This window comes from Dufourea novaeangliae, unplaced genomic scaffold, assembly GCF_001272555.1.
Source record: "Dufourea novaeangliae isolate 0120121106 unplaced genomic scaffold, ASM127255v1 scaffold54, whole genome shotgun sequence".
Taxonomy (NCBI): Eukaryota; Metazoa; Arthropoda; class Insecta; order Hymenoptera; family Halictidae; genus Dufourea; species Dufourea novaeangliae.
This window is the reverse complement of record NW_015373944.1, coordinates 2,582,808-2,603,035: the sequence shown is the minus strand read 5'-3', so window position 1 is coordinate 2,603,035 and position 20,228 is coordinate 2,582,808. Positions and strand designations below refer to the sequence as shown.

At 40.2% G+C, this 20,228-nt stretch overlaps 1 protein-coding gene across 1 annotated transcript; it reads left to right on the top strand.

Moving 5' to 3' along the window:
* The first annotated feature begins 349 nt into the window (after nt 1-349).
* Nucleotides 350-17,597, top strand: LOC107185953 (tyrosine-protein phosphatase non-receptor type 9). The gene is made up of 10 exons (XM_015573728.1): nt 350-720; nt 2,877-3,110; nt 3,663-3,752; nt 3,985-4,125; nt 11,871-12,134; nt 12,960-13,351; nt 15,159-15,413; nt 16,315-16,465; nt 16,571-16,778; nt 17,277-17,597. Exons 1-10 carry the CDS (start codon nt 688-690, stop codon nt 17,504-17,506), a joined length of 1,998 nt encoding a protein of 665 aa, XP_015429214.1. The 5' UTR covers nt 350-687; the 3' UTR covers nt 17,507-17,597.
* The last annotated feature ends 2,631 nt before the right edge of the window (nt 17,598-20,228 follow it).

Here is a 20,228-nt window from a genome sequence, read left to right as displayed (position 1 = left end):
TGCATCGCTTCGTCGGTTATCTCGGTTAAATAAAGAGTTGTTCCGCTAATACTCCTCCGTCCCTCCACCACTATCATCGAGAACCTAACACTCAAGGTATGTCACCCCTCCCCTCCCCACACACAACTGTAGGAATGAAACCCTCAGCCGTCCCATATGGAGCAGGCAGTAGCGCGTGGTAGTGTCGCCTACACGGTTGTGTGTTCCTCTCTCGTCTAAAGATGGCGCTCAACCTACGGAGAGAAAGACGATCGAGCGTCTGAACACGTTGGGTGGGGGGTTTGGGAAGGGGGGGGGAGGAGTGAGAGTAGGTGCGCTCGTATACGGCGGCAGATCCGCTATAGCTGTCTCGTGTGCCGGACAATGAACGAGCGACGGACCGATCTACCAGTTCACGAAGAAGTGAGTTGGTCCGGCTGTCGAACCTAAAGGACCAGTGGTGCGCGGAGTAGGGTATATATATTAGTGTGTTGTACGCGAACGGTAGGGAAACGTGTGTGTCCGCGGAACAAAATGTGGCAGAGGATCGCCAGGCTTAGCACAAAAATACGTATCCGTTGACGCGACTCTGGTGTGTGCTGCTGCTCTCTCTCTGTCTGTGTGTGTGTGTGCGTGTATGTGTGAGAGTGAGTGGTGTGTGTGCGCGCGCGTGGTTTTGTCGGTTATGTCAGTGTGCGTTAAGTCAAAATGGCAGCCACGTTAACCGTCGAGCAGGAGCAGGTAAGCGATATTATATTATTCAATAGTGTTGTTTCGAGTGATACGAATTCGTGCCGCCGTGAAATTGTTTTTGATGACACGCGTGGGGGTGGGGGCGGTCAATTTCATCGTGAGCAAGGAGGAGGCAGACGCACATCGGCGGACGTGTGTTTACCAGTGTGTATGTAATATAAACATCGGTTCGTCTCTCTTTCTCTCGCGTCCTCTCTCAGTCTGGTCCTTTGAATTTTTTTTGCTGTCTCTCTCTCTCTCTCTCTCTGCTCCGTCCGGTGAAGAAATTACAGAACGGAAATCGCGGGACAAAAGGAACCGGTATCCATTTAAACCAGCTTCCGTGAATTCGCTCGACGATAAATTTCTACGGAGGGATCGTTCGATTCGTCGACCACCGGCCGACGTTTTTTCCGTTGCTTGTTGAATGCGCGCGAGACGAAATCGTGATTCGGCGCGCGTATGTGTATGCCTGTATAGGTATGCGTGTAGCCGGAGTTTGATCGGCGATGTTTCTCTCCATTCCACACGAGAGATAGTATATACTGTCATCGCGGGAATAACATTTCGTTTCTTTGTTATGACCGTCGTCGCGTTCGTTTTACAAACGCAAGGGGGAGGATTAATTCGAGGAAACGACATCGTAGCGTTGATAAATTAATCGTGGAAATTGCACAGCGGTTGATGAGTAGAAACTTTTTTTCCGTTTCATAAACACCGCCGCCCGAGTGAGAGAAATACAAAGAGAGAGGGAGAGAGGGGATATGAAAAAAGTCGAGTGTTTTAAAAAGGGAAAATTAAAAATGCAAACGAAATCTATACACGGTCGCCGGTATTCGCCGCGCACATTTTCCGGTGAACGTCGATAAACGAGAGCCAGACTCGTGGAGCTCTCTGGCCAGTCCACATGGAGGGTAGGGGAGGGGGATTTACAAAAGTATCGATTCGCGATATTAAATTTCTTCTTGACCCTGGAACGAACCTCTGTCCATTTACCGTGCGCCGACTCCCCGGCGAGCGTACTATGGCGGAAGTGGCCGGTGGGGAGGTAGTCGGGCACCGGAAGTTATATCGGTACTCCGGGCATGTACACAAATCATTGACGAATGACTGTTGCACGTTTCGAAAGTGTAGAAACGCGGCGAGAGAGACCCACGCACGATCGTTTTAAGCACCGTGAATCTACGGACCTATTTCCGATTCGATTAGAATCTCGTGAATTTCTGGGCATGCATTCCGTCTTCCGGTGTTCGTCTACATATTATACACGGAGAAGTGAGTTCTCTGTTGCTTCTTATACGAACTGATTTTTATGTATATCGACTCCATATATGATTATATTGATCTTTTAAATGGTCCTTTCGACGATCTCTGCCCGATGATTATGAAAGTGGTACAAGTTAAATATCTAAAAAAATCGAACGAATTCACTTATTTGGCGTTACATTGATTTAGATTAAAATAATATGAAAGTATTTCAGCAGAATGTTTAATTGTGACTCGGGCCACTTTCATGATCACCGGCAGACTGTGAATTCAATTACACGGAGGTCTTCCGAGTTTCGTCTATTGTTTACCATATTTTACCATTGGCAAGAGATTTTCGATATATACAGGATGTTTCCGAAAGGATGCGATTCTACATGGAGAAATAAGTCGAAAATGTAGAAGAACATTTTACCGTACGATGCTTCGTTTCCAAGATAATTTTCAAGGATTTATCCAACGCGTGTATGTTTATAGCGAGAATATAAGTAGAAACCGAGTGCAATGAACAGACGTGTTAACCAAGTCCTATTGAATTGCGCGCGTATCCAGCAAATAATGCCAAATAATTAAATTCGATTTTCCCGAAAAACGAAGCATCGTGCGAAATAATTATTATTCTACATTTTTCCATTTATCATTGTATGTAGAATTACAGTTCGTTTTTGGTTGTACTACCATTTCGGAAACACCCTGTCATATCGAGACCGACGAGTCGCGTGTAGACGGCACTTAAACATTTTTTTTTTATTTCTCGGAATAGTGTCATAATAATATGTCAGTCTCGAACGCGTTGAATTTTATTCGGGGCTAAGTACATAGTGATGCCTTGACATTCGATTGACCGCGTTTGTCTAATGATTTCCACAAAGTAATCAGCATTGTGTTTCAATTTAAAGGCCACAAAAGAATTTATCGAAGCGGTGAACAAGTGTCGAGCTGGCAGAAGAGCCGGTCCGGTGTCCTGGAGCACAGCAGTGAAATTTCTAACAGCGAGGAAGTTCGAGGTTGCCCGAGCATTAGCTCTGTACGAGCAGCACGAAGCGACCAGAAGACGAGAAGGTCTCGCGCTTTTGTATCCGACCCAGGAACCCTTACTCAGCGAGCTACGCACCGGGAAATTTACAGTTTTAGTAAGGAGAGATCGATTCGAGTCAATAATAAAACAAAACATCCCTTTTATACTATACAGGGTGTCCCACTTGACGTGAACACCTTCGATATCTCACTTGTTTTTGATGATACAAAAAAATACGAGGGAAAAATATTATTCGCGTTAGGAGGAGCAAAAAATTTTCTCAAGGTCATACTTTTCGAGATTTCAAGGTCATTGATGTTTTTTTTTGTTCAAATGGAACTACATATTTTTATCACGATGGTTAATAGTTGAGTCGAAACCAATCCAATGACTTAAATAGTATGACCTTCGTGTGAACTTGAGTACGAAAAATCGAGAAATGTAAGGGAGTAGATTTAAATCATAAAATAACTATGACAGAGAGATTAGTGCAAAAATGTATCGTTGTTGATGGACATCATTTCGAGCATTTATTAAAATACATTTGTTGCAAATCAATAGCAAGCAGGATATCTAACGTAGTCACGTTATGTGGGACACTCTGTATATACATATGTATATGTATGTGCACACGTGTAACACAAAGATTCGAAACGTTTCGTTTCAGCCTTCCAGGGACGCGACAGGGGCGGTAATAGCTATTTTCACGGCGCATTTGCACCTTCCGCAGAACACATCGCATCAAACAACCCTGCAAGTGTGTAATCTATAATCACCTTAAACCACTGTGTGTCCCTTATGTTAACCGCGACGCGAATCACGACCGGTGAGAAACGGTTTACCGATTCCACGATCTCGGTGTGTCGTACCCGAAAGCACAATGCACTTCAATACCGAATAATAAAGGGATTGATGCAACCAGTTGCTTAATGGCCGCTCCCGCGACAAGACGTCTTCTAACAATGGAACTTTCTCTGTTGCATCCGCAGGGCGTTGTGTATCAATTGGACGCGGCTCTCGAAAGCGCGGAGACTCAAAAGCATGGTCTGGTTTTCATATACGATATGTCGGACAGCAAGTACCAGAATTTCGACTACGATCTATCGCAGAAGATTCTCACCCTGTTGAAGGTATGTTCCGCGCCAGCGTGCATTAACCCTCATTCGTCCCTTGTGTCAATTTGACACAGTATTCTCCTAAGAATTTACGTTATTCTGTTATGCGCGGGTAAAGTTAGCCGAGGCTTCGTGATTTTTACTTTAAAGAATTTGCAAATTTCACCATTTATCACCTCGTTGCATTAATTTTTACCACTGGAGCAATTTGACACCGAGAGATAAACTGAATTGGGAAAATGAGGGACGGATGAGGGTTAATACGATTTCTTTTCACAGTACAGTGATATGGAATCGTGTTTTTTACTGGTCAAAAGTCAATTTTTAAAGTTCAACAATTTGATTGAACATTGTTTTTCGGTATAAAGTAACGATACCTCGAACCTTCGATATCCAAAATATTATTCATTTTAGATAATTGTGTAATAGAGGGTAACGAATTCTGAAGGTAGAATGTTGAAATTCAAAGTGCCCATATTTCACACATGAAACACTGCACCCATTCTTCTCCAATTTTTGTCTTCGCTGTAATTCACATTACAGAGAAGGCACAGAAGGATTTTTTCCAGTAAGAAAATTACAATTCATTTTCGACATTCCGAATTAGAAACATAGACTTAGAACCTAAAAATTTCATGTCACATTTTGTATTCTCGAAATATTCTCAAAATCGAGACGAAACCATAAAAGTAATATGCAAATGATTAGATTAAAGGATTTACCCCGAAGTTGTCACATGTTTTAACCATGATTACAACGATTAGAATACTTGTTGAAGAACTTTTGCAAATTGACGTTTCACTCCACTGAAGATCGAGCCGAGAATGTCAAAATTCCGGTTCGTCCACGAATGTCATTAAGTAAGGTTAACCCTTACATTCCCAAATTGTTTCAAAATTACCAAAGGCATATTTTTTCGTACTTTTGTGAATATTACGTGACATATGAACAATATAAAGGATTCACAAGAACATTTTGAAACTGTGTAATGCCATTTTTCTCACAGTGATATATAATAATTCCCATCATAATGTTTTTACAGATATAAAACCCAATGTTTCGTACCTTTGGTCAATAAATCCTCTTGCGATATTTAAAACAAACTAGAGTTTCGTAAGTTTCTATTGTATTCGTAACAAACTACTCAAACTTGAGTACCATCAAATAAAAGAGCCAACGAACGAGTTGTTTACTTACTGAAACGTTTCATTTTACCGATAAGCTTTTAATTGCACCTTCAAATGTGTGTCATGCCATCTATATAAGACTATGTAGAAGAAATTAGTATGTATACTCACAGATATGAAAAATGCACGATACTAACATTTTATTTCGTAATTTAGAGCATACGACAACAGTAGGAACGAAAGGGTTAACAGGCAATTCGCCCCTATTATTTATGATATTACAAATTAGAGTAACGCTAGTAGTTTTTTTTTATTTACTTCGGTACTCCAAATTACCAACGCTATTTCGAATATGCTGCACTTACTCTAATTGTCCCGAGAATAATAATAAATAATTCCCGTGTGTTCACCGCGACTCGAGAAAATTCGACCAATCTCTCACCTGGCAACGTTTTATCGTCGTGTAAATTCGCACCCGGATTCGACACAGAGCCCCGCGAGAACAAAGGGGCTTTGCCGTTGCCAATTGATCGCTCCAAATATACAGGCCCATTATCTTTACACAGGAAATTTAATCAACATCTTTCGTTTTTATTCTGACTCGCGAACGAAATCAGGACGAGTTGGTAACGAACCCGTGCCACGCAACGCGAAATGTACGTGTACAGCTAAGGATGGGATCAAGTTCAATATGTATCTACGAATCCGAGTCAGTTTCAATAACAAAGTTTCATTTCATGGATTTTAATTACTACTCAAAAGCAATAAAGTTTCACCGAGTATACGTGAAATGTAATTATTAGACTTGCGGATTTTTTATGCAAAATGGGATTCTCTAAAGTAATTTTTGACGACAACTGCAAAGGTAGGAATTTATTTTTTCTCTTAAATATCTTATTGGGTTCAGAATACAATAGAAAACAAATTGCGTCTGACGAAAGTTTTTTTTCTTTTGTATGACACAATGTCTTATTGGCTATAAATGCATAAAATCAAGAATGACTACCTGTAGATTCGAAAACATACTTGTTAGTAGTTTGATGTTAGAAAGATTCCAATTCTTCACAAGTACAACTTAGTACTCGAATTCTAAGTGTTAGTGAGATTTGGATAACTGATTGAATCATTGTAATTCATTGTATCGGGCAATGAACTTTTAACAAATTGATTTCGTTCAAAAAAAGATGTGCAAATAAATGTAATTTGGACCATTTATTTATATATATATAATTTCCGCTAAATTGCATACAATTGTAAAGAATAGAAAACTTCTGATCGAAGTACTCTTTCATCTGGGTACAAGTTTACTTAAAAGTATTGCTTTCCTTTTCCGAAGTAGGTACCTATTTATGAAACTTTCGAAACGATTCAGTTAGATTCGAACGTACTTGTAATATTATTTTGATAAGCTATCGAATGGTGTATCATAGATCTAAATCGGTCTAGGGGCACTTTTGACCCCCTTATCCAGTTGTAACCTTTGAACGTGCATTTGAAAGTTTATCAGTAAAGTAAAACAATTATCTGTGTCCTCTGTCTTCTTTCTTCGATAGCATTCAGGTGCTGAGCATTGTTACAAATACAATAGGAACTTAGAAAATGTTTAATTCCTTTCAAATATTTCAAGAGGGTTTACTGATCAATGGTAAGAAGAATGAGGTTTTGTTATGTATAATAACATTATAATGGAAGTTATTATTATATATAACTGTGACAAAAGTGAACAAGTCACGAAATGGCGACGAATAAAACAGCAATTCTTCGATATCATTGTGTCTGTCGTCTACTAAATTGTTTGGAATCCATCGTAATTAAATAAAATTAAAAAAAAACCTTTCCGAGAAACAAAATATTTCATTTCCGAAAGTACACCCTATGATTTAAAATAAAACAGGTTATTTACTATTTACACTATTTGACATAGTATTTTACCCAGCTCTGATTGTAATCTTATTATAATAATAGAGCGATCTTCTGTTTAACCCTTCCGTTTCCACTATTGCCATATGGTTTATTGATTAAAGGTAAAAAAAATTGAGTTTTATTATATACATATAATAAAATTCTAATAGGAACTATTATACATTATAACTGTGATAGAAGTAAAGTTGTCGAACAACGAATGAAAATAAAAAACGGTATTAGACGGTTTCAAAATATTAAAATGTTCTTATGAATGATTTCTGTGTCCATATAATATACACAGAAATACAGGAATATATATCTTTGGTAACTTTGAAATAATTTCTGAGTGAAAGGGTTAACATCTCCGCGAGCCGGTAATAATTTCTTCGACGTTGTACCAGATTGTATATCGCGAAGCTTCACGAAATAGAGTCCACAACGTGCGGAGTTTCCGTTGAACCGGGACAAAAAGTTCGATTCTTTCAGCCCCCTTGGCAGGACCGTTTTCTTTCAGAGTCACCCAGTATAATAGAGGGTAGAGTACATAAAGTAATTCCGGGGCGTCTCGTACATAGAGGAGAGGGGTGCATCTCAAAGAACAGGAAAGCTTAAGGGGTTGTTCACGCTCGACGAAAACCCCGGTTGCAATTGCCCAGTGAACCGAGCCGGCAGGAGGCACGGACTCGCCCAAGGGTGTCTCTCAAAGGTTTCGCCGGAATGACGCAATTATAGAGTACTTACCAGAGACTATTTATAACGAGATGTGTTTCACGGCACAAGGATAAAAATATGTGCTGGTCTCGGTATTTAGTCGGTTGTTTACCACCGGCGTACAGAGTTCGGAAAAATTCTCTTCGGATGATATACAGTGGGTGATCAAATTATTATGAACACTTCGATGTACCACTCTGGAATGGAAATACACTTATAATAGCACCATCTTTATTACAAAACATATTGTTGTGTTTTTACTGGCATATAACGATTGTAATTTCTCAAAAACTATAATGTATCAATATTTCGTCACGCCATCCTTTACATCTATAACACGGGGGATTAAGAATATTTTTGTTCCGTGTTGTCAGGGATTTAAGATCAGTTTCAGAGTGGATGATTTTGTATCACATATTCGTTTTAGATAAATTGGCTGCGATTTTCGGAGTAATCGAAACTGTTGAAATTTAACGTTTGTGTCGATTTGAAGCACCTATTACTTTTGCTTTTTCGTTACCTGTCCTCTTCTTAAAACCCACTTGTGAAATTTTTTTAATTTCGGGTTAATGATTTCCAAAATAGAGAGTAAAATAAGTGATTTTATTTCGTTTCAGAGGTGAATTTTTTGGAAGTGATTGTGTATTTTTTTTTTGGACTTTTTTTTCATAACTTTCTAATACTTCCTACAGACTCCTCTCGATTATTGTCCCGAACTCGACGAAATAGTTTTCTTTATCTTTTATTCGTTATTCGAAATTTTTTCTAGATATGGAGTTTGCCCGCCACTTGGAAGTCCAATTTACCTAAATTGTATCCTCTGGTATTAGAGAAATGGTTGCACTTTTAATAAAGTGATACAAAAGAAGGGTTTGAAACTTCTAGGGTGGGCAGCACTCGCCGAATGATGAAACGAAGTGTTAATAAGAAAAGTAAGGGTCTAACCGCATGTTTTGCATGAAAACAAAGTATGACTTACCACTTTTGTTGATGCTTTTCGAAGGAAAAATCAGTCAGATTTTCTCCTGGACCCTTACTTTTCGAAAAAAAATTGTACAATATCTCCAAAAATTGACGCATTTCAGGTGTCATTTTCCCTTTAATCGTTGTTGAAACATGTTTAAATGTTCATAATGCAATAATAACGTATGCCATTTTATTCGGGACAGCCTGTAGAATAATTTAACACAACGATCAATCGAATAACAATTACCATTTGAACACAGGAAATGATCAAATTTAAAAATTTGCATTTTTTTACAAAGTCAAATTTCCCGAAAACTGAAGGCACTGGCGGAAAACCGTTTTCGGATTCGTATTCAGGGCACAAAAATCTCTGCGAAGCTGCTATTGAATGTTAAAAGTCCAGATATGGCTTTTGAACAGTGTAATTTGGCCACCCACTGTAGGGATATCCGTTGGGTTATACCTAATGTTTAGATTGCGGATTTAATGTATTTATAGTCGATAGGGCTCTGTGAAATTCAAATTACAAACAAAACTTTCATCGGATCCAATGCGTTTTCTATTTTAATCTTAACCCAGTAAGATACTTCAAAATAAATTTCTAGGAAAATGTAATTCTATGAAAATATTACTTTGCATAAAAATCCGCAGTTTACTAATGTTAAAATGATCTCCCTAACATCGGCATACAACTTCCTTTCCCCTCGCCAAAACCAGAGAATCAATAACGAAGATTCCAGTGTCACGAGCAGAAATAGAGAGAGAGAGGACAGGGTCTCCCATTTCCAAAAATAAAAAAAAATCGATTTTTCAACCAGGTGTGTTGTACACATCCCCCTTTAATTCGCTTCGTGGCGCTGAAGGTACTTCAGAAAATGTTAGTTTGCATAAAAATCCGCAGTTCACTAATGTTAAAAATACCGCCCTAACATCGGCATACAACTTCCTTTTCCCCTCGCCAAAACCAGAGAATCAATAACGAAGATTCCAGTGTCACGAGCAGAAATAGAGAAAGAGGACAGGGTCTCCCATTTCCAAAAGTAAAAAAAAAATCGATTTTTCAAGCAGGTGTGTTGTACACATCCCCCTTTAATTCGCTTCCTGGCGCCGAGGGTTGATCGTGCTCCGTCGACAGGGGTTAGGGGGAGTTCAAGCTTATCGTCCCTTCCCACCCCTAAAAATCTCCCGATTGAGAACCCCTGGCCGCGATACACACGTCAACTGCACACACATTTCTCGGGATTGCTGGGGCGGTGGGGGGGGGGAGGGGGTAGTAGTTCGCCAGGGAGAAAGAAATTCGCGTAAGGGATGCTCGGGAGGGGAGAAGCGTCGAGCGTTGGCGAAAAAGGGGGGAAGGAAGGGGCGCGTTGCCGCGCGCGCATGCGTTCTTCACGCGGGTAGAACGTCGCGACGCTCGCGGTCAGTAATCATCGTGACCCGTTTGCGGCATTATCGTCCATTGGATCGAGGGGGGAACAAGTCTGTCTTTCTCTCTCCGTCTCGCGCGCGAACAGTAACTCGATTCTTTCTTTTCCCATTTCCGGTGGGTTTGTTCCGGTGGTGCTCTACGATTTTTCCGATTTTCTTTCGTATTAACGTCCCCCCCCCCCCCCACCACCCCCTCCTCGACTGCCCCCTCTTACCCCTCGTCGACGAACGTGTCACCGTCTGAATTCACACCGCGGTTGGAATTCGTCGTGTCATGCTCACCGTCCACGGCCACGAATCGGCGTTCGTTCGATCGGCGTCGAGCTAGCCGAGGTACCACGGCGGTTACGTTAATTTCCCGGGTTATCGATTGACTGACCGCGAGTGCCGGCAGTGATTTTTTCGATCGTGACTTCTGGTGCAGCCCCTGTGGTGTTCCCATCGTTGACAAGATAGAACTGTTCGCGTGTGTATGTGTCTCCTGTCTTACGTGTCGGTGTGTGTGTGCTGTTATGTATTTCGGAAACCTGTGATTGGACTGAAATCTGTCGAAACGGAGTGGTGATCGATGCACAATCGAGAAGTAATTCGATACGCCTCTACGTCACGGTAAACGAGAATTCTAATCTATTGATTCGACCTGTGTCCTGAAGTGTGTGCTATCTGTCCGTGGTGACCGAATCTCTGGCCACTGCACTGATCCCCCCCCCCCCTTTCCGTTTGATCCTGATTTTCTAATCCATCGACGATGCCCACGATGACCCCTTGGCTGATCGGTTTTAATATCCCGCAAATGTGCACGGTCGAAACGTTTCATTTTTCTAGGTTTCACTCCGCGAATAAATGGGGAGAGGGGGGGGGGCTCTCGATATATAGGTTCTGGTGGGTTTTAAGATCGTGACGGTGTAGTGGTGCTGCTGACGTAGCCGTCACGGTACTTCCGCCCTCTATATACACCGCGGAGAGGATACACCGGAGGGTTAAGTTACCGTTGTTTCCTGCATTTTCGTATCCTCCAGAAACTAAACCTCTTTTTCTCGGTTAACCTTTCGTCGACCTGTCACCATTGTCACCTGAAATTTTCTCCTGTTGGAGGTTAGTCGAACGAACGTGCCCTCGCGTGTATACGTCGAATTATTCATTTCGATCCTGTACCGAGAAAGAAAGGAAGGTATTTTTTCCATTAATTTCGGATCGAACAGAACTGGGGGGGGGGGGATGGTTCCGTAGGTGTTCCTCGAGCTGACCGCGGATCGAACGCAGGTAATATATCCGGTGGATTGCTCGCAGTTGGCACACTAAACGGGCCGCGGGCTTGTGCCCGGTTTATACACTGTTCTATTATTGCCGACCGTCTTTCAAAGGTCGAATTTGAAAGTCGCTCCGTTTCGAAAATAAATTATGCAGTCTATATATATATATATCGGTTACGTGTGTACAGTCCCTCTGTGTCATAATGCATTGTAAAACTGTATCGCATAAATATCAACTATTTCGTGTCATTTTCCAGCTTTTGCTACCCGTAGATCGACATTGATACTTTTCCCGCGCAGTATAATATTTACATGTTTTCCTCCGTGATGGTCTATATATCAACCGGTTGTGCGTTGCTTTTGGTTTCAGGGTGGTTACCCGGCGAAACTGAAAAAGGTACTGATCGTGACCGCGCCGCTCTGGTTTAAGGCGCCGTTCAAGATCCTACGGTTGTTCGTACGTGAGAAATTGAGGGACCGTGTGTTCACCGTATCCATTCCTCAGTTGACGTTACATATACCACGAGAATCGTTACCGCACCGTTTGGGGGGCACGTTGGAGGTACAGCATGAGGCATGGCTGCTCCACTGTCTTAAATCCATGACAAACAGAAGCGGGGGTGAACTTTGCGAGGTCAGTACTTTTGCATCCATGTTACGCACCTGAATGGGAACCACGTTGCCTGTTCGATCGACGGTCCAGAGACGTGAAATGAATTTTTTTCGATTTATATATATACATATATATATATATATCATCGTGCTGGTTCTTAAATTGTTCTATGTCCATTGGCTTCTAAACTGAAAAACGAAATTTAACGTTTACGAAGTTTGACACTTTAAACGAGGAGCCAATTTTGGTTTACTGGCCATTTAGACGAATACATAAGGTTGAAATCGTAGCAAAAAGGTTGGAACTTTTTCTAATACTTGTGAAGGGAAACTTCAGTTTTGTTGAGAAACGTTTGAATAAAATCCAGGAAACTGGTGTAAATATATTGTATGAATTGTGAATTGTATTATTTTTTAATTTGATACTATATGTACCCAGGGACCAACATAGCGTTTAACGTGTTAATATTATAGAAGCAGGAAAGTAGTGAAACAAGCACACTATAATATCATACAATATTCAACAAAGTTTTATTTTATTATCAACATAAAATGTGTATTGGTAGTTAGAACATATTTGGAGATACAACCATTAAGAAAGAAAAAAACTCAAAATTTCGGAGTTAGGTCTTGAAAGAATATTTGCTGTTGTATAGGTTAAATTTTCTTTATATTATAGTCAATTTGTATTCTTCGGACCAACGAAACGTAGATTGATCAACTAAATCTCTTTTTTTTTCTTTAATGGAGTTAGAACAGTTAAGAACTCGGGCGAAGATATCATTACGGTGAACGAGGACACGAACGAATCGTTGAGGGTTAACACGTGAAATTTCTGCGTGCACAGGTTACCCCCAGAGTGGGTAGTCCTCTTTCGCCGACACCACCGCAGAACCACACCGTTGCACAGAATCCAAATGGAACCACGGTCAGTAGCTCGACTAGTCCTATAATCGATAAAAGCAAACCGAAAAATGGTATCTCGAATATCGGGGACATCGAGATCACGAACGGCGACGTCTGGATGGGAACCGATGAGGCGCCGTCTCCCGTTCAGCCTCCGTCCTCGGCTAGTTCAGGCTTCAGCGATGACGATAGCCTCCACGGCGATCTCGGGCTGCAAGCCGTCACCATGGAACAGCTCATCGAAGACATACACTCGAGAGGACGGGCCGGATTGATAGCAGAGTACGAGGAGATCAAACAAAGACCGCCGGACGGTTCCTTCAACAACGCGAAGTATGTGTGGAATTTCCAGTTACAAATTACAGAGGGGAACAGTGAATCCGTCGCCAGGGATTTCAGAGTTGATTTTTAGTAATTTAGTGATATTGATCCTGAATATTTTTTTTTCTCGATTGGCTCAAGTTTTTGAGATATTCATACGTCTTACATGTTTATGTAAAATAAGAGAAGGAAATGGAACATAGCAGTTTCTATGATTCTGAATTAACACTTTGCCCTATAACATCGAGTCAGACTCGTGTTGACGATTTAAAAATCGATTAAACAAAGAAGAATGTTATTCGGTTTTTTTTTTTAGTTGGCGTGAAGTATGACGTTGCTGGTATTAATATTTACGTTTTTACAGTGAAAGTACAGTTACGATAAATACAGAATTACTTTTATTTTTGGGCAACTATCGATAACAATGTAATCCTGGAGACTGCAGGCGTCAAGAAAATCATAGGCCAAGGGGTTAATTTTGTTTATGAAATGCTATAGGAAGAGACAGGATAATTGGATAAAAAGTATTAGGAAGTTATGAAAAAAGAAATACACAATCACTTCCATAAAGTTCACATCTGAAATAAAATCGAATCGCCTATTTTATTCTTTACTTTGGAAATCACTAACCCGAAAGTAAACAAATCTCACAAGAGGGATAGGTAAGAAAAAAGCAAAAGTAGTAGGCACTTCAAATCTGCAGAAACGTTAAATTTCAACAGTTTCGATTATTTTGAAAACATGTACATGCGAATCAGGATACTCTAGTATACTCTGAAACCGATCTTAAATCCACCGACAACATGAACAACATTTTTTTTGTTCCCCAATGTTATTAACAGCTTAGTAGATTGGTCCCAATCCTCCTAAATCAAATAAATTTCAATGTACCCTCTCATGCAGCCAAGCATACCAATATATTCTACCCTACTTCCTACATATTCAGGTACAGTAATACCGATACAACATCCAGAATATGCAATATGGCAAAGAACTTTAACAACCGAATTGAATTTTATCACAGAATCAATTAATAATAACATGTATATTTAACCTCTCAGCTGTGAATGAGGAATTTTATTCGTCATGAAGAAATGGCAGTTTCTTATGTAATGATCAATATTCTGGTCATAAAGAAATGGCAATTTTTTATGTAATGACGAGTATACTCGTCATGCGAGAAAAAGTAACTACCGTTTGTGATTTGAATTAAAATATTTTTATGAAAATTAAAACATATTTGTAAATTTTAGACATTGTAGAATATTTTGAGACTAGTTGACAAGACTAGTTCTTTTCATTTTTTACATTCTTTTTGCCGAACATCATTTTTCTAAATAATTTCTTTTAGAGAATTATGAATATTTAAGTTTTGTAAGTAATATAAATAAGTCTAAACAATACAAGTATTAATTTAAAAAAAAAAAACAAGAGCTATTTTGCTATAATTGAATTCAATTTTACAACAGCTGTACATATTCTGTGTTTGACGAGTATACTCGTCACCGCGTCGTTCTAGCGACGCAACGTAGATACACACTTTTAAAAAGCGGGACCACAGCTAAAAGATTAAAACTACCGTACAAAGTGTCATACGATGATATTGTGAAACTTCTGTATAAAAAGAGACTTCCCATCAATGGTAATAAATTCGTTAAATCTGTCAGTTGCGGTGACATCGTTGAGCTCCGTCTTTGACTCGGAGTGTCTCGACTATCGTTCGAAATTCAAAGTAGCATTTTTTTTGTCAGTTCCGTAAAAATTCTTTGGTCTTCCAACGTAGGCTTGACACGATCGCCGATCTGCTCTCTGTTTCCAGGCTCAGATCGAACCAGTCGAAGAATCGGTACACAGACGTGCTCTGCTACGATCACAGCCGAGTATGCCTGTCCCAGATAGACGGGGATTCCACGTCCGACTACATAAACGCGAACTTCGTCGACGGTTACAAGCAAAAGAACGCGTTCATCAGTACCCAGGGACCGCTGCCGAAGACCTGTCGAGATTTTTGGAGGATGATCTGGGAACAGCAGACGCTCACGAGTTTATCCCGGAAATGGAAAACTTGCACGACGCATAGTGATTACTTTTTTCCGAAATGGTGGCCAAAACTTCATTGAACTTTCATAAAAATCGGTATTCTCGTGTTTTTGGGGTTGCTGAATTCGAATATCTTATAAAAAATGCAAAATTAACAATGGAAGAATTTAATATCACTGGCATAAATAAATGTTGTTTTTAAATTGATGTATGTGGAAATTGATAGTTTCCTGATGTTCGTCTAAAATTATATAATTAAAATGTCGAATTCACTATGGTAATCTTAATTTCAAAACATTTTTGAAATGAACTATTGTGAAAATTTTATTTTTTTCGATTTTTATGAAAAATACCAGCATGTCTATGTTTAGCAGGTCATGTATCTAGTTGACATACATCGTTGAAAATAATAATAATAAACAAAGTAAGATTTATAACTGTTGCTTGGAATAAACAAGTTCTATTTCACTTATTCCATGCGTAAAGACGAGTACTAGTTGAAGATCGACGTTGCATATATGCAATATTTATTATATTATTGTTACACTTATATTCATTAAATATGTTATACCAGCAAAAAGCTGCTGCTTACTTCAAAATGTGAATTTTCGCCAGATTTTCGGGAAAAAGGACCACACTGTGCGAATTATTAATTATTAATCCCTTGCCTTACAACATCGACTCAGACACGTGATAACGATTTTAAATTGTATTCATCTAAACGTGTATATTATTCGTTTTCTTTTAGTCGACGTGAAATACTGTTCCGCTGGTACTAACATTTAAGGGTTCGAATAAATGTAACACTTGCCATAAGAATAGAATTCCTTTTATGTCTGGGAAACTATTAACGATAATGTAATTCTCGAGAGTGAAGTCGTAAAAGAAATCGTATGGCAAGGGATTAACGATGAGAGATATTTTCGTTGTTGCAGAGTGATAGAGAGGGGACGCACGAAGTGTGCGCAGTACTGGGGTCCGAAGCCTGGTGACGAGAGACAAGCGGGTGGTTTCACCGTGACTACACTCGAAGTTGACACCAATCCCGATTACACGATATCGATGCTTCTCCTTACAAACAACAAGGTAATGAAACGAATAGGATACGTATCTATGCGTAATACTGTTTTCGTTTCGATCGATCGAACAGGGATGAGCAATCAGACACTATGTGTATGTTTATCGTTTCAGACTGACGAGGCAAGAGAGGTTTGCCATATGCTGTACACAGCGTGGCCCGATTACGGTGTTCCACAGTCGGCCAGGGCTCTGTTACAGTTTCTAGCCTTAGTGAGGCAGCAGCAGAATAAGTTACTAGCGTCCAGAGGGGACACATGGGCCGGTCATCCGCGTGGACCTCCTATAGTTGTACACTGCAGTGCCGGAATAGGAAGGACAGGTACTTAAGAGAATTCGCGGTTGATCTCCTTGACCTGTTAACCGGTTAACTTTGTTGGTCAAGCTTCTTTAAGACACCTTCGAGTCACTAACACAGTACAATCATCTTAAAGCACTCCTTGAATCATGTTACATTACCCAAAAATATTTTCCATCGAACAGTTAGTGCTGTCATAATCTCCGTGAATAATATCTATAATCACCTAATTTTTGTATGAAAATGTCATTGTAACTAAATAAGAAGTGATTAATTTCTCGGTATCGCCTACAATTCCATAAGGCTCGTGTTAGGAAGACATTTTTATAACGTTTCTTTTTCAATAATTTTATCGTCGACCTTGCGATTGGTTGGTAGCGATCGAACATTGAAGCTTTTAAGAATGTTCGGTTAAGTTTTCAACTAAATTTATAATTATTTGAAAATTTCCGTGAGCCACCTTAACGAGTACAAGATCTCGGAAGATACTGGTGAATATAGGCGTTCACATTTGTTGCGTAGGAACGTTCTGCACGTTAGACATCTGTATATCGCGGCTAGAGGACACCGGGACCGTGGACATCCGTGGAACGGTGGAGAAAATCCGTGCGCAGAGGGCCTACAGTATTCAAATGCCGGACCAATACGTATTCTGTCATCGTGCTCTGGCAGAGTACGCGCTCTCCAGGGGGATGCTTAGTCCGCAACATCTCGATATGTTACCTCCAACCATAGAAGAAGATTCCGACTAATGGATAAAATTCTCTATTATCATGTACCAGAGATTGATGTTCTTCCCGAGTATGCATAATAGTCTCCTTACACACATAGCCTATGTCTAGCTTAAATAACTGAAAGTTATTTTTTGCTATCATCTCCATCGATGTAATATTCCAGGATTTCTACTCTTACGTTAGGCTACAAAAAAAACAAACATACGTTTAGGGAATATTCGAGAGAAGATGCTAGATTTTTCATGGCCAAATCCGCGAACAGGAATTCACGATGATTTCTTGTTCCCCCGCCGTTATTTTGTTCTTTGCGTGAGAAATGAAAAGGGAGGAAGGTGAGAGAGTGCGCGAGAGAGAGAGAGATTGCTAGTTATAAATAAACGGCTGTAGCCCAATCGGATCCCGTCGATCCTACTTTAACCCTCTCATATGTAAATTTTCTTGTACATTGTGAAAATGGATGGAGGGTGAGGGGGAGTTGTTCGAAGCGCGCTACGGCACTATAGAATGCGCGTCTTACTTTATGAACATTCCATTTGAAAACGATTACTGTGTCAATTAAATTAAATATATACATATGTATAGATGGATACGAATTATCCTGTCTCATAGGTTTAAACGAATTCACTTATAGTCTCTGTTAGCCTTGCACGTCCCGATCGCGACGCGAGAACAGCTTTTAATTGTCCCGTGACGAACGTTTTACAATAATGGTCGAAAGCATTATTTATTTCGACTACCCGACCGAGTGAACTGGGTGGAAGATTAACATCGTTTCCGTGTTTAAAACCGTGTCTGCTTAGTTATTTATGACTCGCGGCTTGTACCATACGCATATTTTATAGATTCTGAACACGGTCGATTTGGCATTCGCGATTAACAGCGGCCTAGAGCCGTTGCATTTTCATCGGCCGGTTGTATTAAAGTTCTCGTCCAATTCCAAGCAACCCGTGTATACTCTAGATTTCGTTTGTGCTCGAATGACAAATGATTACTGGAGAGAGTTCACGTTGGATGACGATCTCTCGGTTTCCGGGGTGTCTTGCGCGACACTTGAATCGCGTCGAGTACAAAGTCGCGCGAGTTTACATTGTTGTAGAATCTTTATATGAGAGGGTTAAAACTGGTGAGCCTCTTTCAAGAAGAAAGACCTAAAATCTAACGAAACCTTTTAAATGAGTATCAAGAGAGATAATAATATAAATGTTACGAGAGTGAAGGTATATAAAAAGAAGAAAACGCGTTCATTTATCGGTGTCCAATGGAATAGTCGGATGTTTCTGAGATCTACGAAATATTATTATTATTAATAAACGTGTTACGAGGCACGATTTCCGGTCGTGCAGAGAGAGAAAGAGAGAGTTAATAATAACCAAAACGCGATCGTATTAATAGACACTTTTTCGGTAACCAAAGATTATCGCCTACAACCATCCCAGACCATTGAAGGAAGCACGAGCGCGCAAACTGAGAAATTGGCCGAGAGAAAAATAATAATTTCGCGAATGTGAGGAGGATTGCTAATCAGGGATCATCGTACTATAGATACATTAAAGAAAGATCAGCATTTACGTAATGTAAATTCGAAATTGGAGATTCGGCGGTGTTCACACGTTCAAACGGATAAATCGATGAAGATCATTATTGACTTACAAGTTCACACCTCGTGATATCGAACGTGCGATAGGAAAGGTTTTTTCAAGTTTTTCTTTTTTTTTTTTTTTTCCATGATAAGCCTTCTTAAATGTAACACGAGAGAATACGAGACGCGATTGTGATTTCGAATTTAAGGCTTTTTCCAGGGTTCTGTACGTTCTCAATCTCTCGGCAGCTTTTTTTTTTTTTTTTGTAAACGGATACGCGTAAGCTTTACGGATCGATCAGAAACGTGCGTGTACATTTCGGAGGAACGCGCACGCCGGTCACGTGCACGTATTCGGTCGCACTGTTTTTTTTTTTTTTCTTTTTGTTTCTGTTAAGCGGGGAAACGCTTTTAAAAATCCTTCGACGTGAATTTCGTTTAATCGATCGACCCTAGGAAACGAGTAATAGAAACACCCCCTGTGCGGTTCAGTTGGTGCGCACGGAATGTTCGTTCTGCGCGTTAATGAATTCTATACTATAATAATACAAATAATAATCTACTATTCGTGCTTACCGTAAGTAGGAACAAGTACCGAACAATTTTATACTTTCTCAAAGTATAAAAATATTAACCAGAAATGATACGTTCCGTGTGCGCCGACCTGATCACTTTTAGCGCCACGAACGCAGAGTTTCGTTGTGAAACAGGCGTTTGCTGAGGGGATTCACTGTAAAGTATTTAACCGTGGGATTCGAGTGTACCCTGAATATTTCGATGTCCACGGGGAACGAGCGAGCCCGTGTCCAAAAACCTGTGCCGATTTTTACCCATCCAAATGTCTAATCCATTTGTTCGTTAAATGTAAACGTGGAAATAGTCGCAAGGTGAATCGCCGCGATGCTGGATCGTTGTTACGAGGACGAAAACAGTGCGATCGCATCGTGTTTTCGATTTACGCCGTAAACGACGGTTTCACGGCGCGGAAAATTAATAATGAACTCGTCGCGACGACAGCACTCTCGCCGGGAAATGTATACATAGGTTTTCTCGCCCAGAACCCCCGGAATGCGTGTATTTTTCTGTACAGTGTATGTGTATATTACGCGCAAAATTATTAGCGTTTCACGTGTGTCGACGACGCGTTGTCGCGTCGACAGT